At 44.8% G+C, this 20,693-nt stretch overlaps 1 protein-coding gene across 1 annotated transcript in view; it reads left to right on the forward strand.

Annotated features, from left to right (window-relative positions):
* The first annotated feature begins 283 nt into the window (after nucleotides 1-283).
* The window catches only part of FHDC1 (FH2 domain containing 1), a 38,619-nt gene continuing 18,209 nt past the window's right edge, over nucleotides 284-20,693 (forward strand). The window contains 5 exon segments of the mRNA XM_060147812.1: nucleotides 284-496; nucleotides 4,036-4,298; nucleotides 5,005-5,634; nucleotides 15,864-15,925; nucleotides 16,594-16,696. Coding sequence (XP_060003795.1) covers nucleotides 5,083-5,634; nucleotides 15,864-15,925; nucleotides 16,594-16,696 — 717 coding nt within the window. The 5' untranslated portion in view covers nucleotides 284-496; nucleotides 4,036-4,298; nucleotides 5,005-5,082.

Raw genomic sequence — 20,693 nt, forward strand, 5'->3', positions numbered from 1 at the left:
TTCCCTAGTGAGCCCCCCACTCCGCTCGGAGGAGCCAGGTTCGGCGGCCCCCGCGAAGGGGGCGGGGCGTCGGGGATCCGCGGGGGAGGCGGGGGCCCTCGAGGCGAGGGGCGGGGCCGGCGATCCCTGCGGGGCTCCGGGAGGGGCGAGCTAGTGCGGCTGCCGCTCCACTAAGCTTCTGCCTGAGGACGCGCGCGCGCTCGGTGCCCGCGGGAGGTAGAGGGTTCCGCCGTGCCCCGGCGTCCGCCCAGTGGACCCGCGTGTCCTCGCGCGGCGGGCGGCGGCCCTTCCCCGGCGCGCGCCTCGGCCCCGCCGCAGAGCCTACGCGGCGCGTGTGGGCGTCTGTCTGGGCCGCGCACCGGCGCCCGCTCTCTCACTCCTTCCGCAGCCGCCCAGATAAGGACGCGCTGGGGCTGGCGGCCCGCGGACTCCCCGGGGACTCGGACGGACGCGGCGCCCTCCGAGCCTTTCGTGCGGCCGAGCCTGTGGCGCTTTGGTGAGTGGCAGGGGCGGGACGCGGGCCGAGGGTTGGGGGCGGAAGGACGCGGTGGACCACCCGCCACTTCAGAGACCTAGGGCGTCCAGACTCTGCGAAAGAAATCGGGCCCCCGGTGTCCCCCACGCCGAGTTTCTTCAGGACCCAGGAGTCCTTTTTCAAACAGCTGTTTGCACAGAAACTGCGCCTGCTGTTCGGCCGTCTGTGACCCCCCTCTCGTCTCCTGACCCACAGTTGTCTTCCTGGAATGAGTCGCGAGCGCTTCCTTTCCTCTCTAGAGCATCCTTTGGCACCCGTTTGCTTTGTTTGGGGACATTGAGAGAAGCTGAAAATGCACATTCAGAAACAGGCGTTTTTTCCTCTGCTCCCAGGGTGTTGCGCTCGGGGGCATCTGTGGATTGTTTATGTTGTGCGGCGGCAGATTAAACGCGCGGACTGGAAACATCTTGGGTCCTTCCACTGCTGGCGAGAGTGCCAAGGTGAAGAGCTGGATGTTGCCAGCTCTGGTTTGACTGTGGGGTTGACGTGCTGTGTTCAATAATCCAGAAAGATTTTGAAAGATAGGTGGTTGGGGAGGAGCCTGTTCCCAGTGAGTTGGTGGAGAGCAAAAACTCCATATTTAAAAATGGCCTGTCCCTTCCCCACCCTCTCTTCTCCCCCCAATAAAATAGGGCCGTGTGTTCCTCTGCCTCTCCTCCACACCCGGCTTGCTCTGCCCCCGTTTGTCATCAGAAGGGTGTGGGCCAGCCTTTCCTGATCCCACCTCATCTGTGACACATGTCAGGAATCAAGGGGAAAAGGTTTTTCTGGTGTGGCGTTTACTTCTGATTATTGCTGACCGGCTGAGCAACCGTTTTTCAGGAGAGCTCTGAGCCCTAAACGGACTTTCAGAAACGTGTTTTCCTCCTAAATACACTGTGAAATTAAGCATACTTACTCTTTTCTTCCCTCCCACCCACTCCCTTGAAGAGAATAGAGCTTCAACGATGTTTCTGACACCACGAGCAAAGTAATCCTGGCTATTTAGGCAAGAGAGTTTAGGAGGGGCCCCAGGGCTTCTTTGACGACGCTTATTCTTCTCATTCTAAGACTTTTTGCTTGCTGAGCAGCTAAAAGCTAGGTACATGGCCACAACATCCCCTTATTAAAAATCCACACAGTTGGGAGATGCTCAGCTGAGCTAGTAGCCTCCCCAGGAGGGGCCTTCACGGGGACTTACCCCCAGTGGGTCATGATTAGCACCCAGGGGACTCAAAGAGAAGTTCTCATCTTCAGAGACTTACTGTGACAGCTGTGCAGTTTACTCAGGGCTGGTCATTTGTCAACCTTAGCAGCCGCCCCCCCTGCTGCTGCTGAGGTCCCCAACCTGTAGGTGAGATGCTAAATACAAGCCTGTCTCTGTTTGCCCTGGGGAGATTGATGGGACACTTGACATTTTCCAGATACAGCCTAAGGCTAATTCCATTGTCCTTGCCGGCGGCTGCCCGCTGTGTGAAACAGCCGTCTCTGGGGCTGCTGCATCACCTATGTTCTCCTAGCACATTGGGAGAGTATGCGTTTGCATCTTTACTGCGGACAGTACCATAGTAAATCGAATATTCTTTGTGTATCCTCTGTTTTAATATCTCGCGAGACTGTGGAAAGGGTTAGAATGTGTGTCTGCACTCTCTTTTTCCTGCCATCTCTTTGACATTGGAAATCCTGGCCCAAGGGGGAAACCCTATCAAAGCCCTATTGAGGCTTGTAGTAAAAGCATTAGCATCTTAGCTAATCATTGCTGGAGAGCTCATTCATTAGAAGCTGTTGGGGGCCTAGGATCCTTGTATGTTACCCTGGGAAAAAATTAGCCAGACAACATACCAGGAACAATGTTGTAAATTTTCTTTTGTTCCTTTAACTTTCTAAAATAACATTCTTTCTTAAGACGTGACAGTGGTTAGAATCCTGCTGATGCATAGCTAACGTGTGTCACTTTTCACTTTGACAAGCTTTAATCTGGTACTTCCTCTGCAAAACAGACTATACTCAAAAGGACTCACATGCTTTGGGGCTTTGGTATTAGAAGATGGTGTTGCACGACCTCCGAGGGCATAGTCTCTTTCACTCTTTCTTAGTATCTCTACATTTGCTCTGTGAGGTTTAATGGCACAGCTGTGCATATACTAATGCAGCACTGAATGAGTTATTGCTCTCTAGGTTGGAGACTTTTTTAGCTTATCACCGTTCTTAACAGAGACAATCTATAAACAAGTCAGCATATCTGGAACTGGAGGTGAATTGGAGGATTAGCAATTCTTCAATACATGAGATATTTCATGTACAGAAGTATTTTAAAATATGTAAGGATAAACTGCCAAGATTACCTGTACAGGCTTGAGAAAAGAAGAGTTCAGATCTAACTATAAACTGTAATTGACAGTGAGTCATGTGCTTTAGGGATGCCAACTATGAAAGCAGCCTAGTTATGCCCCTAATGATAATTATGAAAACTCCTTTTAAAAGCTAGTTGCATCTCAAGTGAGCTGTAAGTTGACTTGGAGAAATATTTTCAGTTTTACTTTCTAAAACATTATCCCATGATAACACTGCACAGCACTGCGAATGTACTTAATGCCACTGATGTACACTTAAAAGCGGTTAAAATGCTAAAAAAAAAAAATTATCCAGTAAATAGTTGGAAATGCTATTTTCTACCCATACGTAATTTCCAGAACTTAAATATTTAAATGTTTCATAAAAACATGTGTTCTTGTAATGTAGAGATAACAATATACTATCACTGAATATTGAAAAGGGACAGAGCTCACAAACCTAGTAACTTAGGAAGCAGAGAATGGAAATATTAAAGGTATGATTCTAGTAGCCAAGGGTAACCTAGCGTTTTACCTATAAACCCAATACATATTTTAAAGCAAATGTAGTGCCTGTGAAAATAAAGAGAAATCGTATGTACCTGTGACACCAGTTGTTAATAATGGCTAACTATGTACCATCTTGGTAAGGGTGTACACATATGAGCTCATTTATTCTCATACAAACCAATGGAATGGTATATGCTTATAGTATAGAGGAGGATGCTGAAACATAGGTTAGATAAACTACCTCACCCCAGGTTGCACACCTAAAGAAGTAGCAGAACTGGGATCTGAGGAAAAGCAGTCTGTTCTTGGAGTCTCTCCTCTTACTCCCAAGGCAGTCCTGCCTTTTGTGTATGATTCTGTGTAAAAGATTTAATAATATTTGAATTAGTGATATCAGACCATTTACTCCTGTAGAATTCTGCATTGTTTGCTGAAGATGTGTAACTATGAGCTTTGAACAGTAATGTTGTAGAAAGCTAATTCCTCTCAGAAGTCCAGTGTAAAAAGCCCCTCCACATGACCCTTTATGACCTGGATGAAACAGCCCCCTTTTCACACACCCGAATAGTTGGGGTGCTCATTCCACAAGCCTACACGGGGCCCCGTGTTCTACATCTCCACTTACCTGTCCTCACATCTGAAGACCTGTAGTTATTTTGACCCCTGTTTTCACTTCAGGTCCACAACAAATGAACAAAAACGAATATTTAAAGGTCAATAAAAACCCAAGCCACCAAGATAAGTCAGTGACCGAGTGGAAGGGGTAACCGTGTGGCAGGAGTGACTCGGGCAGCATCCCCTTGTGTGTGTGTGTCTCCTCTGCTGGTAGCGTCACAGAAGGAGCAGAAGAGGCACTGAGAAGTTCTGGTGGTTTCCAGAGAGTTAAGCTCCAGAGAGCTTAACCAGAACCCAAAACGATCGCATCGGAAGTGACGGTGGAGGTCAGTGCCAACCTCCTGATTTTACAAGTGAGAAACTCCAAATCTAGTGAGGAAAATGGCTTTTCTAAAATTATAAGCAGTAAAGCTTGATTTAGAGCCGGAACCTTTTGTCTTCGTGTCCGGCGTTCTTTTCTCTGTTTGCGAGGGAGCAGCATCACCAAGTGTAGGGAGAAGACGATGGCACTGACTCCAGGGGAAGGAGTTTGGCAATTATTTTATCATCCCCGAATGCCCTGCCTATTATGTGCAAGGTGGAGGATGCCCTTTGACCCACTAATGGGTAGGGGACATGTCCGTACTGGAAAAAGACAGAGTCACTAGGGCTGCAGCCATTTGGGTAATTTCCCCAGGGGTTGGGGATCCACTGCCCAGAGAAAACGAGCCAGTTAATGAACAAGTAGCGTGTTCAGAAAGTGAGCAGTACTTGCCGAACCTATTGCGGGTTCTTGGTAAATATGTGTTTTATTGATGAATGGAAGGTTTCCAGGTTGGATTTATTGCCGCCGCTTTGGCAGCATTTCCAGGTAGTAAAATTTGGTCCACATTTAGAAAAGTATTAGTCCCTTTTAGTTCTCTTTTGGATGTGTGGCCCCTCATTGATTTTAATATCCAACTACTCTGGGAGGACTGGCACTGGCCTCGGAAGGGAGTCGCTAGTATAGCAATGTTTTCCTGCACTGATTTTAAAGTTGTTTTATCTTTGCAGGTTTGGAAGATGACACACAACGCAGTTGCCTTTGCTCTGGCGGCAGACTAGCGGGCGGAAAAGTATGACACAAATTTGATGTCGGTGTCTGCTTGTCTGCTTCCCCAAGGTCAAGAAATTATCTCCTTAGAAGGCAACAGTACTATGCACGTTATGAATTGTGTCTCCTTGGTCAGTGATAAAGGAAATGGGAATATTGCCACGACAGCTGGATTCATGATTGGGCAAACGCCGCCACCACCACCTCCTCCTCTACCCCCTCCACCTCCACCATGCCCATACTCAGGGAAAGGGTTTCCTCCCCCTCCCCCTCCCCCTCCCCCTCCACTGCCTGGGGGGCCTCCGGTCCCCCCTCCCCCCCCAGGACTACCCCCAACCTCTCACCTGAACGGCTACAGCCACCTCGGTAAGAAAAAGCGGATAAGGAGCTTTTTTTGGAAAACCATTCCAGAGGAGCAAGTTCGTGGCAAAACCAACATCTGGACCTTGGCAGCCAGGGAGCAGCATCACTACCAAATTGATACAAAGAGCGTCGAGGAGCTGTTTGGGCAGCAAGAAAATACCACCAAGTCTTCCCCTTCTGGGCGAGGAGGGCCTTTAAATTCGTCCTTCAGGGAGGGCAGAGAAGAGGTAAGAATGGTCCACGGAGGGATGGTTCTCCCCACACTGTACTGTTTTGTGTTTGGGGACGTGTGTACATTTCAAAACCTGCTAGAATCACTGAGAAATAAGATAATGCAAGTGAACGTGCTTTGGAAATGATGAGCTTGAGCTGAGTAGCAAAAAAGTGTGAGAGGCATGCAAGCCGTATCCTGGCAGATGTCCCAGAGGATGGTGACCTCATGCGGGGAACATGCTATCTGGAGGCCTCGCTCCTGGCCTCCCGGCAGCACCTTGCCTCCAGCACATCTGCCTGGTTTCCCCTGGTGGAGCAATTCTGCTGAAGCCCAGTATTATGAGTCGCCATTGAAACAAAAACCTGAGCTCCTGAACTCAGTTACCTGAGATTAACTGGAGGTTTCTGAGACAAAGTGCCTTTTATTTAATAACATCATTAAATAGTGTACATCCTTAGACTTTTATCTTTATTTTTCCCTCCAGCTTTCGTTCCACAAGTGTTGTGAGGTGGCCTTCGTTCTTCGGATCTCTGAATTAAGTGTTGGCCATTGTGGAACAGATTCCAGAGAGCCAAAGCATAAAGCTATTTTCAGATAGACTTTCTGCAAAGCACATTTCCAGTGAACAGGAACTGTGTTGCTTTGAGGAAAATATAAAGCTAGCAAGTTAGGGCTTCCCTAGAGGTCCAGTGGTTAAGACTTCGCCTTCCAACGCAGGGGGTGCGGGTTCGATCCCTGGTCGGGGAGCTAAGATCCCACGTGCCTTGTGGCTAAAAAGCCAAAACAAAAAAAGACAGAAGCAGTATTGTAACAAACTCAATAAAGACTTTAAAAATGGTCCACATCGAAAAAAATCTTTAAAAAAAAATAAAATAAAGCTAGCAAGTTATAAGAAGGTAAGTGAAAGCATGGCTTCAGAGCTACAGGTCACCGAACATCATAGAAACTGAGTAAAAAATTACATTTCTAAGTACTCTCTGGTTAGAAACATGAAAGTAAATTAAGAAACCTCTATTTGCTAGAAGAAATAATTAGGAAACCGGGGTTAAAAGAAAAGAATGCTGTCCCCCCACCACAAAAAAAAGGGGGGCAACAGAAATGCATCATTTTTTAATCTGTTGTAAAGGAGCAGAGAAAATAGGTCAAAGATAGAGCTGACTAGATAAGAGCGTGGGCAGGCAGGGCTCTGGAATGAAGTAGCAGCTCTCTGCATTATTGAATTCTTGAGCTGACAGTATTGACCTCTTTTCTCTGTCTGGCTCAGGAATTCACTTGGGGGCCCTTGAAGCTGGCGGTGTGGTCCCCTGTTGAAATAGCCAAGAGTCTATTTATTATAAAATGTGGAGAATCCTAGGACTAGAATTAGGCGTAAGCTGTGAGATGATTTGTGAGGAAGTCTTCAGGACATCCTTAGTGCCCTCCTGTGCTGAACCTGGCCTTCCTTGCTCTTTCCTTTATGCAAAGGCCTTTGATTTCTCAGTGCATCCTTTCAGTATCAGAAGGAGCAAGAAGTCATTTCCTTAGTACACTGGCCTCTGCCCCAGCTTCCAGCAGAGGCTCCTTGCTGGGCAGTAGGTCATGCTCACCAGTGTTTCCTAGCTCTACTTACTGGCCTTGAAGCATTTTAAAGGAAAGAGTGGATGGGCGCATGGAGACGGAGCTCATGTCTCAGGAAAGCCCCTGTCACACACAGAAGGGGGTCTGGCTTGATCACGCTCCTGGGGAGGCAGCTGACCAGGTTAGAATGGGCAGTGTCCTTTATAAACTGGGGACGTTTATTTGGCCGGTGATAGTTCAGGGGGCTGTGTGGAACTTGCTGCTTTATGTTAGTGACTTCAAGAGGGGTTAAGACCCACTGATGGAAGGAAGTGGCAGGGTGTGTGGCATCTTTTCCCACCTATGGCAGAAGCAGAGAAGTCCATTTCTTAGGCCAGATCTAAAATTCAGGTAGAAAGAATCTTTCTTTTTGCCTCTCTCCACCCTAGGTACATTTCTTTACTCTTTTGTTTGTTTTTCTTTAACTTTAAAAAAAGAAAAAACCTGAAACTGAACAATTATTTTTTAAATGGTGGGAAAATATATGTAACATAACATTCACCCTCTTAACAATTTGTAAGCGTACAGGTCAGTGGCACAGAAACATCCACGTTGTTGGAAGGCTGCCATCACTATCCATCCACAGAATCCTCTGCATCTCGCAAACTGAAACGCTGTTCCCCATTCCCCCCTCCCCCCAGCCCCTGGGAGCCACCCTTCTACTTTCTGTCTCTATGAACCTGAGTACTCTAGGTACCTCACACAGTATCTGTCTTTTTTTTTTTTTTTAAAGGAACCATTTAAGAGTTTCAGAAGAGTTGTGTTTTTTTTTTTGGCCACGTGGCATGTGGAATCTTAGCTCCCTAACCAGGGATCGAACCCACACCCCCTGCATTGGAAGAGCGGAGTCTTAACCACTAGACCATCAGGGAAGTCCCAGTATTTGTCTTTTTGTGACTGGACTGTTTTACTCAGCATAATGTCCTAAAGGTTCATCCACGTTGTAGCATGTACCAGAATTTTAAGGCTAAATAATATTCCATTGTATGTATATATCACATCTTGTTTATCCAGTCATTTGTTGATGGACACTTGGGTTGCTTCCACCTTTTGGCTTTTGTGAATAATGCTGCTATGAATGGTGGGTGTGCAGTTATCTTTAACACATGTAGGTTCTAATCTGCGAGATAGCAGTCTAGAAAGAAAAATTAAACTGCCATGACTGTGTATCATAAGATAATCTAACTCTTCAACTTCTCAGTACTCAGGTAGGATGAGTAGTGTAGGTGGATGGATTTAAGGGAAGATTAGATAATATTGTCACATCACAGAGGGTTACCCAGAATTAGTTTCCATTTTTCATGCTATCTCCAACATGGCTTGAAGTGTTATATATACTTTTTTTTTTTTTGGTAAAAGACTATAGTACATGCTGTTTTCTTCCCTCATTAGATTTTCTTTAAAGAAGTTACAGTGCAGCAGAATGATAGTCTAACATGGACCAGTAATAAATCTTCCAATTCACTCTGTAGAAAGTAGAGTCCAGGGTTGAAACTGTGTGGACTGGAGAATACATACACATAGCGTGTTTGGCCGAAGGACCCATCCTGAGCCTGGAAACGTGGCCTTCCCATCTGCTGCCACACAGCTCATAATTCTGAAGCCTCAGACATGCCACGGATCAGATTATGTTCCCTTGAAATGTAATAACCTCCTACAGAAATGGCCTGCCATTATGAGGTTGGCTCCGGCTGTAAAGGGCCTGTAAAGGACTACAAATAAGTTCCGTTATACTACGAAGGAAGAAGTTACTGGGAGACAGGGAAGAGCTGGGTTTGGGAATGGCTGAATTTAGGTAGAACAACATCTGAAATAGTAAGTTAGAACATGTAGTAAAGGGGGAAGTGGTTTTTTCTCTTTGCTAGACAAAAATTTACTTGAAGAAGCTACAGATGTTACAATAATAAACTTGTAAAGTAATTAGAAATAACAAAGGGTATTACTGGGGATAATAATAAAGAGATTCAACTCAAACTCCACCTTCTTTTCCGAGTTTGGTGATCTCACGTTTGAGAAGCCGCCATCCATCTGTTAGCACTGCTCTTCAGCCCCTCAGAGCTGGTTAGTTGGGGCTACCCTTGTCTCCCTACAGAATCTGAAATGCTCTCAAGGCAAGGACAGCCCTAGCCATTTGGTATCCTCCAAAGAAAGTAAACTGAACTGACAGAACTGAACCAAGGGAGCAAAGAGGCTATCTTATAAGGTATCACTATGATAAGTCAAAATAGGGGTTCACAGAGAAAACACAATAATATGAATAGGGTCTAAGGACATAATGTGAAACCCGGTGACTATAGTTGATAACACTGTATTCTGTAATTGAAATTTGCTAAAAGAGTAGAACTTAATTGTTCTCAGCAAAAAATAAATAAATAAATAAGTAAATATGTGAGGTGATGGAGGGAGTGTATACAAGGATATAGTGTATACATATATCAAATCACCGTGATGTGCACCTTGAATATCTTACAGTTTTATTTGTCAATTATACCTCCATAAAACTGAAATTTAAAAATGAAAAAGAAAATGCAAACATTGAAACACTTGAGGTCATTCACTATGGTGTCTGTGGTAATATTACAATTAGTGTTAGTTAATTATCCCACATAAGAAATAATAAAAATTGCTTATTAGAAAAAGAGAAGACAGGAAAGAGAGAGGAAGGAAGGAAGATTGGTTTTTCTAAGTTTATGAAAAGTAATGTTATTCTCCCACACAGTAATTCAGGTATCAGTCATTCTTTGTCAACTTTTGTTATGGTCCCAGAATGTTCTAGAATTCTGAGACATGCTCAGTTGAGAACTATAGAACTAGGTAGAGTATTTGAAAGGGAAAAAAAAGCTTCAACTGGACTATCATTCTTTTCCTCAGAGCTGGGGGAGGGACATTACCCAATGAATAGCCAACCAAAAATTTAAAAAGAATGAAAAACCATCAGAACCCAAAAGCTAAGTCTATATTAGCGGATACAGGAAGATTTTTTAAATATTGCTTTTCGGATCTGACATAGGATTGAAATAACTACTATTTAGTGTTACTTAAGTAGGTAAGGAAGCCTCCTTTGACAAACTGAAGCTAAAGTGATTTAAGAATTTCTTCTTCCACCTTAAGGACATTACGCTAAATGAAATAAATCAGTCACCAAAGGACAAATACTGTATGATTTCACTTATATGAAGTACCCAGAGTAGTCCGATTTACCGAGACAGAAAGTAGAATGGTGGCTGCCAGGGGGTGGGGAGGGGAAGTGGGGAGTTAGTGTTTAATGGGGACAGCGTTTCAGTTTTGCAAGATGAAGGGTTCTGGAGGCGGATGGTGGTGATGATTCCACAACAGTGTGAATGTACCTATTGCCACTGAACTGTGCACTTAAAAACGGTTAAGATGGTAACTGTTATGTGTATTTTACCACAACTAAAAAAGAAAAGTTCCTTCTTCCTTTAACGAATATGGGAGGCAGATTTTGTGGTGGATGGATGAGAGTGCAAGAATTGCAGAAGAAGAAAAGGAGGAGAGCTTATATGGAGGTTTGAACAGGTGGGGCTGGGGGTGTAGCCATTCACATGCTGCCCTGAGCACGCAGCACTGATGTTTCAGTGCCTCAGAGGGATCTGAACAGCCCCACCGCCTGGCAGCCCGTGGGGAGACTGTTACGAGAGCGGGTGGGACGTCTTTGCCGTGGATGAGCTAAGCACATCTCCTGACGTCTTTGCTCCCCTGTTCACCAGGGATGGCGTAACTCTTGGGTGGGCCTTTAATGGGACAGGCCATGAGCTCTGTACGTGCTGAGTACACCTGCCTCAGCAGGCCTGCGGTGTCCAGAAGAGTAGGTACGGATGAATTGAACTGGTGGGGAGGGAGGGGCCGGGTAAGTTCACCCCTGTTCGCAGGGTTGTTTGTCTCCACCTATGCAGTCCGCGAGGAGTGTGCTTCTGGGAGTGACTCAAAAGCACCTCTAGCTGCACACGCTTGGGCGTCTGAACTGCCGGCAAGCCTTTGGGAAGTAAGATAAGCTAATTTACACATGTAGTGATAACCCTCTTTAAAGGACCGTGTAATAACACCGCTTTAGAAGGCCGAGTGTGATGCCCTCTGAGAGGAGACTGCCCGTGCACTGGGCAGAGCTGAGGATGCCCGGAGAGAAGGGCACTGTCCCTGCCCTTATCGACTGTCTCATTTTCCTGTGGTTTGGAGGAGGCGCTGGGCTTTGTTTTCCCCCTTACGCTGCTCAGCGATGGCCAGCCCAGGTTTTCCCTTAGGAGTATTGCTGGATTCCCTTAAATTAGTGACCAGTTTCCTCGCTGGTGACACAGCTGCTGCCCCAGACGTGGCCCCCTGTGCTCCCCGCGGCCTGAGCTCCACTCCCTGCCTGAGCTCCACTCCCAGCGGCCGTCTCAGCTGGTGAGAACGTGAGTCCTGGCCTTCGTCCCACAGATACAACTCTGGGGTCACCAGGGGCCTCGGCCAGGCCCCGTGGATGGCTCTCTGCAGGTCTGCCCCCATTCCCAGAGAAGCATCCCAATGTGTATACTGGGCTGGTGGGGAACCTTCCCTACTTCTCTGTTCTCCTATATCTGCAGCAATATTGAAAGTCACAGGAACTAGAGTGAACAGGAACCAGAGAGACCCTGGGGCATTTCAGTTCAGTATTGCTTTGGGGAAGGTATAAAATGACATCTCTGAGGCTCAGTTTCCTTATCTGTCAAATAGGAACAATAATAGTAGTTTCTCCACCACTTTTCCAGCAATAATAGCTATGGATCTAGGCTGAGGATACAGAGTCCCAGAGGGTTGAGGGGTGAAGAGGATGAGGGTGGGGCTTGGGTGTGGAGGCGGAGAGGGTGCTGCTGTCAAGGGTTAAATGTAGCAGGAGGTGGTAATTTAATGAAAAAATATAAAAAGTTTTTCCCCCATTCTGGATAGGAGTGAGTGCAGAGAAAGCTCTTCGGATATATGTATATATATAGCCAGGTCAATGCACATGCTCCTACTTTGTAATTTGTGAATTATAATAAGCACATAGTTTCTGTCTTAAATTTAGATTCCTCTCTTTGGTAAAAGCTTTCCTCTTAAAGGATGTTAAGTTTGACAGGTTTTATTCTCACCCTTTCTTTCCCCTCTCCTCTCCCCTCCCTTTACACTGAACTTGAACTGTAATCCCTGGGTAGGATTCCAACAAGGAGCCTGTCCTTTTAGCTTGGGAGTTTAGTTTATGGCTGGCAGGTGATTGTGTTAACATGAAATAAACCCCTAGGACAGTAAATAATGTGATTGTTTAAGATTAGTCTTCAAAAGAAGGCAACCACACTCTTGTAAAAATTTAACCTTCTAGCCAGGAAGTCCCATTAACTTTGGTTAACAGACTTGTTGCCTCTTATAAACTTAGAAGCAGGCCCGGAGATCGGGAATTTAATCTGAAACCTGATTCTTATTTGTTCACAGTGTATCACGTACTTTTGGAAAGAAAGAGCCTTATAACAACATTCCTATTTCGCTCGTCTCCCTTTTCCAAAAAACAAATGGGGAAAATTGCGGACTTTTAAGGTTATCTTTCTTCCATGTATCCTGGATATTTACTTCCAAAGAAATGGCTTCTGTATTTAACAATACCCACCCCCTGAAAAAAGATTCTGTCTAAATTTTAGTCTGATAAAACCCTTCCAAATTATTACAGTAGTTCTCCCTTATCTGCGGGGGATACGTTCCAGGACCCCCAGAGGATGCCTGAAACCGTGGATAGTACCAAACCCTATATACACAGATGGTCCCATGATGGTTCAACTTAAGATTTTTCTCCTTTATGATGGTGTGAGAGCAACAGGCATACAGTAGAAGCCGTTCTTGGAATTTTGAGTTTTGATCTTTCCCCACTAGCCATTTGCGGTACAGCCCCTCTTGTGATGCTGGGGCAATGGTGGTGCAGCAGCTCCCATCAGCCATGTGATCACAAGGGCAAACAATCGATACACTGACAGACATTCTGTTTTCCACTTTCAGTACAGTATCCCATTAATTACATGAGATGTTCCACACTTTATTATAAAATAGGCTTTGTGTTAGATGATTTTGCCTAACTGTAGGCTAATGTAAAGGTTCTGAACACGTTTAAAGTAGGCTGGGCTAAGCTGTGATGTTCGGTAGATTAGGTGTATTAAATGTATTTTTCAGTATTTTCAATTTATGGTGGGTTTATCTGGACATAAGTCGAGGAAGATCTGTACTGTGTTTTTTCTACACATATGCAACTATGATAAAGTTTAATTTATCAGTTAGGCACCATAAGAGATTAACAACAATAAGGAATAACAAAATAGACCAACAATAATGTCAGCGAACAAAAATGGATCAGCTGATCTAAGAAAGACAGAACATTTTATTTGAGCCAAATTGAGGATTATAACCCGGGAGAGCCTCTCAGAAAGCTCTGAGAACTGTTCTGCCCATTAGAGGTCAAAGCACAGTTGTATAAATTTTTGAGACAGAGGACTGTGCATTAAATGACGTATTATTGACAGTTTACACAGTCCAGATCTACCCGTACAAAGCGAATAGTGGGTCATAGGTCATGGTGGCCCCTTACAAGATTAAGAAGGAAGGTTATCTCCTAAGGAGTTATCTTGTTGATGCCAGGAGAATGTTGCTCTTTATGGTTGAGCAGGTATTTCTGCTGATGGAGAGGTTTGGTCGATGCATAAGGCAGATACGCAATGCCTGTAGAGGGGAAAGAGGAGGCCAAAGGGCAGAGAAAAATTTTTATGTTTACATTTTCCTTGATTTGCCTTAGAATACGAATTTTTATTTCATCAATAACAACGTACTATAATAAAAGTTATGTGAATGTGGTCTCTCTCTCAAAATATCTTGTACAAATTTAATGCCTTTTCCATTGTAACGAAGCGCTTATCTCGCACTGTGGCTCTAACTTTTGCAGTTCAAGGTGCAACAGCAAAACTAGCAAGAATTTCTTTTTCCTTCTTCACAATTTCATGGATGGAAGATTCGTTCTTACCGTAGATCTTAGCAACCTTGGCATACAAGTTTTTTCTTTCCTTATTGAGAACTTTCACCTTTTCCCTTAAAGGAAGCTCCCTACAGCCTCTTTTTGGCATATCTAAGTTGCCATCATCACTACTCCTGCACTTTGGGGTCATTACTACGTAAAATAAGGGTCACTTGAGAACAAGCACTGTGGTACCGTGACAATAACCCCATAACCAAGGTGGCTACTAAGTGACTAACGGACAGGATATGCTGGACAAAGGGATGATTCACGTCCCGAGACGTGAGATTTCAGATTTCATTACTCTGCTCAGAAGAGCACACAGTTTAAAACTTATGAATTGTTTATTTCTGGAATTTTGCATTTAATATTTTCAGATTTCTGTTGACCTAGGGTGACTGAAACTGTGGATAAGGGGAGACTACTGTAATTCTGAACAGCTTAAATCTATTGCAGCCAAAATCTGGGTTTGGATGGTACCTTAGAATGGCCACCATATTTTATTAAATCAAAGATGATCCATATATTATAAGACATATCCTGATTCCAGAGATATTCATATGCCAAAAAACAAAAACAACGCATCTTAGACTTGGTAAAATACAGCACAAAAGTTTTTCTTTTTAAATTCTGAGTAAATAAAGTGTAGGACGCTTTCTTACCTCCTCCTAAAAGGGCTGCTGGACATACATATTCTTTCCCAATGAAAAGAAAATTTTCCTTTAGAAAAATATTAAGAATTTTATTATGTTTCTGAAAATAACAGTGTTGGTCCTTTTACATCCCTGATTCAGGGTTGGGACTCACTCTGCAATAGCTTCAGAGTTCAAATTTCATATGATTCTTGCTATGCTAAGACATCTATTTCCAAATTAGGGCTTTTAAATGTGGACTCTACTATTCTAAGAGGAAATTGCAAAATTTAGAAAATGTTAATATACTTTATTTTAAATTATACAATATTAAAATAGATCTATATGGGAATTCCCTGTGGGCCAGTGGTTAAGACTCAGCGTTTTCACTGATGTAGGCCCAGATTCGATCCCTGGTCAGGGAACTAAGATCCTGCAAGCCACATGGTGCAGCCCAAAAAAACCCAAAAAGATATATGTAATTATTAGTTTTTTAATTAATTTTTTGCTGTGTTGGGTCGTTGTCTCTGGACGAGGGCTTTCTCTAGTGGCGGCAAGCTGGGGCCACTCTTCATCGCGGTGCACGGGCCCCTCACTATCGCGGCCTCTCTTGTGGCGGAGCACAGGCTCCAGATGCGCAGGCCTAGTAGTTGTGGCTCACGGGCCTAGCTGCTCCGCGGCATGTGGAATCTTCCCAGACCAGGGCTCGAACCCGTGTCCCCTGCATTAACAGGCAGATTCTCAACCACTGCGCCACCAGGGAAGCCCAGATATATGTAATTATTACCATTAAGGAAATACATATTGCAGAAAGCAAATTTGGTGAGATAATAGTATTTTGATATTCATAAAACTATATTAGGTGCATCAGTTAATCACCAGATTTACATATTGGGAATTACTCTCTTATACATTAAAATTGGTGTTGTATTTTGATAGGTTTTAATTCTCTTCTTTCCTCCAACTCTTCTTATTCATACTTTAATGATCTTACGTGTCTTTGTTTTTTTCCAGATTACTATCTTGGATGCAAAACGAAGCATGAACATTGGGATATTTCTAAAGCAGTTTAAGAAGTAAGATGTTTGCACACATTTGAAACTTTAGTCACATCCCTGCTCGTCAGCATCAGAGTCTGTGGGTGTGAGCCAAAACGCAGATTCTAACGAGGGAAAGCCATCCCTCATACTTTCAAATTGTTTTTAGACACGTGGCTTGAGGAGGCCCCAAGTGTGTGTCGCTTTCCGCTGTTTTCCTCCATAAAAACATAATCAGGTGGCTTGGAGTCCAGGCAGAATTACCTTGGGGCATCTGTCCATGCCTGACATGTCAGGGAATTTATAAATTCACCTGAGGTGTGGCTCCATGAGTGGAGGATGGATGGGTGAGTCAAACACTATTAAATTCACGTGTCCTCAAGTGGAAAGGAGAGGGCTCTGGCTCCAGGAGTCCCACAGAACTGCTTTTCTTCTCCCAGAGAAGACTCCCAGTGGTTGTTGCTACCTTCGCCCTCTCTGGGATGCCCGAGGATGGTTTTCTGGGGAAAGGGGCCTCTGGTGTATCAGGATCCCTGCTTTCCCTGGCAGTGGGGCTCTTAGGATCGCTGACACAAAACCACCCATCAGACTGGGAAGGAGGTGGAATGGAAGGGAGGGTGGAGGGGGTTTGTTTTCATGTCCCCTGGCTTGTGTTTCTTTGGCACTCCAGCCAATGTGAAAGGGAATCTGATCATTGTCTTTTCAAGGTCTCCTCTGTCCATTGTGGAAGATATTCATCAAGGAAAGAGTGAGCATTATGGATCAGAGACATTACGTGAATTTCTTAAGCTTTTGCCAGAGTCAGAGGAGGTAAGGAATTTGGGGTGTGAGTTTTAAATGTTAGGAGTGATAATAAAAGCTTAATATTTTTAGGAATGTCAGAACTCACATGGGAGGGGCACTCTCCTACCCAGAGCCGGAGTTTTCTCGCCTAACAATTAAAAGTTACCCAGTAGAAAGAGGATGGGTTAGCAAGTTGGAGAACCTAGGCTTAAATTGGCGCTGGTCCCTTAATTGAGAAAGTTGGGCAAGTTTTCATAAGTCCTGTGAATTTTAGTTTCCTCACCTGTAAAATGAGGATAATGATGCTTACCTCACTGGACTGTTGATGATTAAGCCCTAGTTATGCATCTAACATGGTACGTGGCACATGGGAGCTCAGTAAATGTTAGTTCCCTTTTCTGTCATCTAAGGATAATCTTTGCCTAGGGTGTACCTGGGGTTGTTTCATAATACATATACTTTTTTAAAAAAAAAAAGAAAAAAAAACACTTTTGAATAAAGATGCTCTAAAAACTGGAGGGAGGTAAATTGTTAATAAATGCTGTCTATATAATGGATTAAAAGGTGGCGATTGCTATGAGAGCAATATAGTACCACAATATAAATATTGATTTTTTTTGGAGTGAATTAACTGAATTTATGAATGATTAGGAGCTTGATAGGATAAAAAAGAGAAAAACAGTTTTGTAAAACCTTCCAAAATTGTGATATTGTCTATTTCTGAAGAAGTGACCCTTTAAAAGTTTGAGTAAGAAGTTACACGAATACATTTGCTTGTAAACATTTAAATAATACAGAGCCTTATAAAGTAAAAAGTGTAAGTTATCCTTTTACACATATTGCTGGCTCCTCCCTCCCCGATCTCTCTCCACTTCCTAGACATAATTTATGGAACATGACTTTAGTGCCATTAATAACAACAAGAGAAATGTATTTGTGCTTTTTCTTTTCCATCAGTGATAAACTCACAGTGCCAAACCGAGGGTCTTCGGGGGTAACTGGATATTTATGTATTCTGAGCTGCTCTCTCCACCTCGGGTTTTCTGTTTGCAAATCAATTATAATTTACCAAAGCCAAGATTAATTAATGGCATTTGTTAATGTTAGTAAAGCGTCTTAAAGAGTTGAGGGAAATGTACATTAGATCAAAATTTACCCTGGATCCTATATACTGAACACTCTTTAATCTTTTATGTGAAGAATGGGCATTCCAAAATGTATTTTTTAAATTGAAGTGTAGTTGATTTACAGTATTGTGTTGGTTTCAGGTGTACTCAAGACCTTTTATTAGGATGGATAGTGTTTAATGAATTGAGTTTTCAAAAAGATTTAGTTGCTCTGGAAATCTTCTCCCCGCTTGGGCATTTTTCATGCTTCCTCCTTAGGACTGCTCTGATACCTAGTCCTAACGGAGCTCTAACTTTCCAACTAAATGGGAGTTAGGCATGAGGGAGGCTGCCAGCTTCATGCCATGAAGAGGCAGAAGGTTAAATGCGGTTTCCTTAATACCTTCCTTCCTAATTTAACAATCAGAGGCGATTAAAAACTTAAAAAAATTTAAAAATGCAAAGCCTGTGGAAGATGAAGGATCTTTCAAAGAAGCAGCTTAGCTGTCGAACCTCACGTGTTTTAAAGAACCCTGTTTCTTGCGTTGTCTGTGGGATATAATTCAGAGGAAAGAGGCTGTTAAGAGAGTGATGACTAAAACCCACCCCAGCGCTGCCCTGAGACTCCGAGGCACTCTCTCACCCCCAGATGATTAGCTGAGCCCGGAGACGAGACGCCCGGGGTCCTGCACTGCCTTCCCAGCCGCTGGGCCAGGCCCTCCCCCTCCCCCTGCAGGGTCACTGGAGTGACGGGGTCTGAGTATCTGACTAGCTGTCACACTGCTGCTTGTTTACATTACCGGCTCAGCACACCCTCGGACTCCTCTGGGAGCTTCCTTCAGCAGGTGCGCCCTGACAGTCCTCAGGGCTGCTTGGCGCCCTCCCCAGACCCGCGAGGGAGCCACCCCCTGACCGCTGCCACTGCAGGGACAGACTGGCAGTGCTGGGCGGCCCAGCCCCACTCGGACGCAGGACCTACCCTGCAGTCCTGGGTAGAGGGCAGAGGATGGAGAAGAGGCCAAGGAGGAGGCACGGCCAACTGAGAGAGGGTTAGGAATGTGGCAGAAGAATGCTAATAAACGCATCGCTGTGCGTCACTGTGCGTCGCTAGGTCTGTGGGGTAACGTCTTGTGCTCATTCTTAGCACGAGGATGGGCGACACGTTGATCGAGTGCCCCATGTTCCAGGCCCCGGACGGGGCCAGAGGCAATCGAGTGGTCAGCCCAGTGCCTGGCACACAGAAGGTCAATAAATCACACCCATGGTGTGTGTGTGTGTGTGTGCGTGTGTGTGCGTGTGTGTGTTTCATTTAATCCTCACAGTGACATTGTAAGCTATTCGTCATTTAACAGATGAGAAAACTGGGGCCCACACAGGTTAGATAGAGCTTGTCTAGTGCCACGTGACTAATGGGCTGTCGAGGGCGGTGGGTTTGACCTGGTTTGTCTGACCCCAGAGCAGTTCCTTGGGCCGCATTCCACCACCGCCCTCTGAGGAAGGAAGGGCAAAGGTTCCCCAAACCCCACTTCACTTCAGGCCGGCCTTGCGTCACCTCCGCTCTCACGAAGTACTGGTGTGAGTGTCACTCATAATATGTCAACTTGTCAGCACACTGAACTGGTGAACGGAAACGGCCCAGCTGCCAGGCTAACCCCAGGTTAATTTGTTTTCAGACGTTCTCTGCCCTTCACCGCAAAACTTTTATCTGGCACGGTTTTTGTCTTGCCTCAAATTCATGATTAAAACTCGCAGAGGGAGAAGGTAGACTCGGAAATAAAAGCATGCTCCCTGTCTGGGCCCTGAGAGGCGGCTTGAGAAGGAGCCCTTCTCTCTGTTGGCGCTGGTACCCTACCGCCACAGGCAGCATCAGGGATGCAGGGCTGGAGGTGGAACTGCTGTCTGTGGCAGCAAGTTGAGTCGCCTCCCCTGATATTTTTATCACCTCATTCTTACCTTGTTCATTTACTCTCTGTTCCTGGGAGGAGGAAGCCCCAGTGTCTTCTGCTGGGTGGGTCTGCTGGTGGGAAACCCTGCTGTTTCAAGGCCATGTGAGTGGAATTAGAGGGGATGAAGGAGGCCTGCCCTTCGGAATGCGTGAGTCTCAAGGAGCACGCTGTTTGCTGTTAGGGCAGAAACCAGGCACAGCCAAGAAAATGATGCCTAACCACGTTTGCTAAATGCTTTTTGACGATGATGAGAACGCAGAATAATTCTAGGGTCTGTCCACCCTCTTTTTTACCTTCCTCTCTGTGAAGGCACAGTAATCCCTCTTAATGAACATAAATCTCATTTTGAAATGGAATTAAGAACTGTATACGTGGCATTTCAATCAAATACTATCTTTAGTATCACCATTCTCTTGAACTCCATAAGCATTTTTCACTCATTATGTAAGTGAAGGCGATTAATCATTGTTCATTTACAGTTCAGCGCATGTTTAATAGAAAATATCTACCAAGTGTACTTAGCATGACCCGTTCTTGTGCTTCAGACAGGAAACCGTGCTGTGATTGTCAGAAGTTTTGCCCGTGCTACATATGTGGTCTTACATAAAGGCACAGCCCCGCTCTGCCCCTGCCCATATATGGTAAATCATGAAACTCTAGCTCAGGAGGGACCAGAATTCATCCTGTGGCTTTCCCAGTTCAGAAACTAGGCACTAGTTTGGGTTTAGCTAATGCAGAAGTTCCATCTGCCCTTAAATTTATTAAGATTGAAAATGGAAAATTCAATTTGGGGCACTAAAGGTAGGAGAAATAATGCAATTCTATAAATGGCTATTTTCTGCCCACTGTGGGGAAAAATGTAGTCTTAAGGCCCAGACTTAATACCAGGGTGTCTGGGGTGTGCATCTGCACTGTTACATTTTGATGCAGATATTTCAGTTTGTGCATCTTTGCAAATACCCCTCCTCTGTG

This window comes from Lagenorhynchus albirostris, chromosome 4, assembly GCF_949774975.1.
Source record: "Lagenorhynchus albirostris chromosome 4, mLagAlb1.1, whole genome shotgun sequence".
Classification (NCBI taxonomy): Eukaryota; Metazoa; Chordata; class Mammalia; order Artiodactyla; family Delphinidae; genus Lagenorhynchus; species Lagenorhynchus albirostris.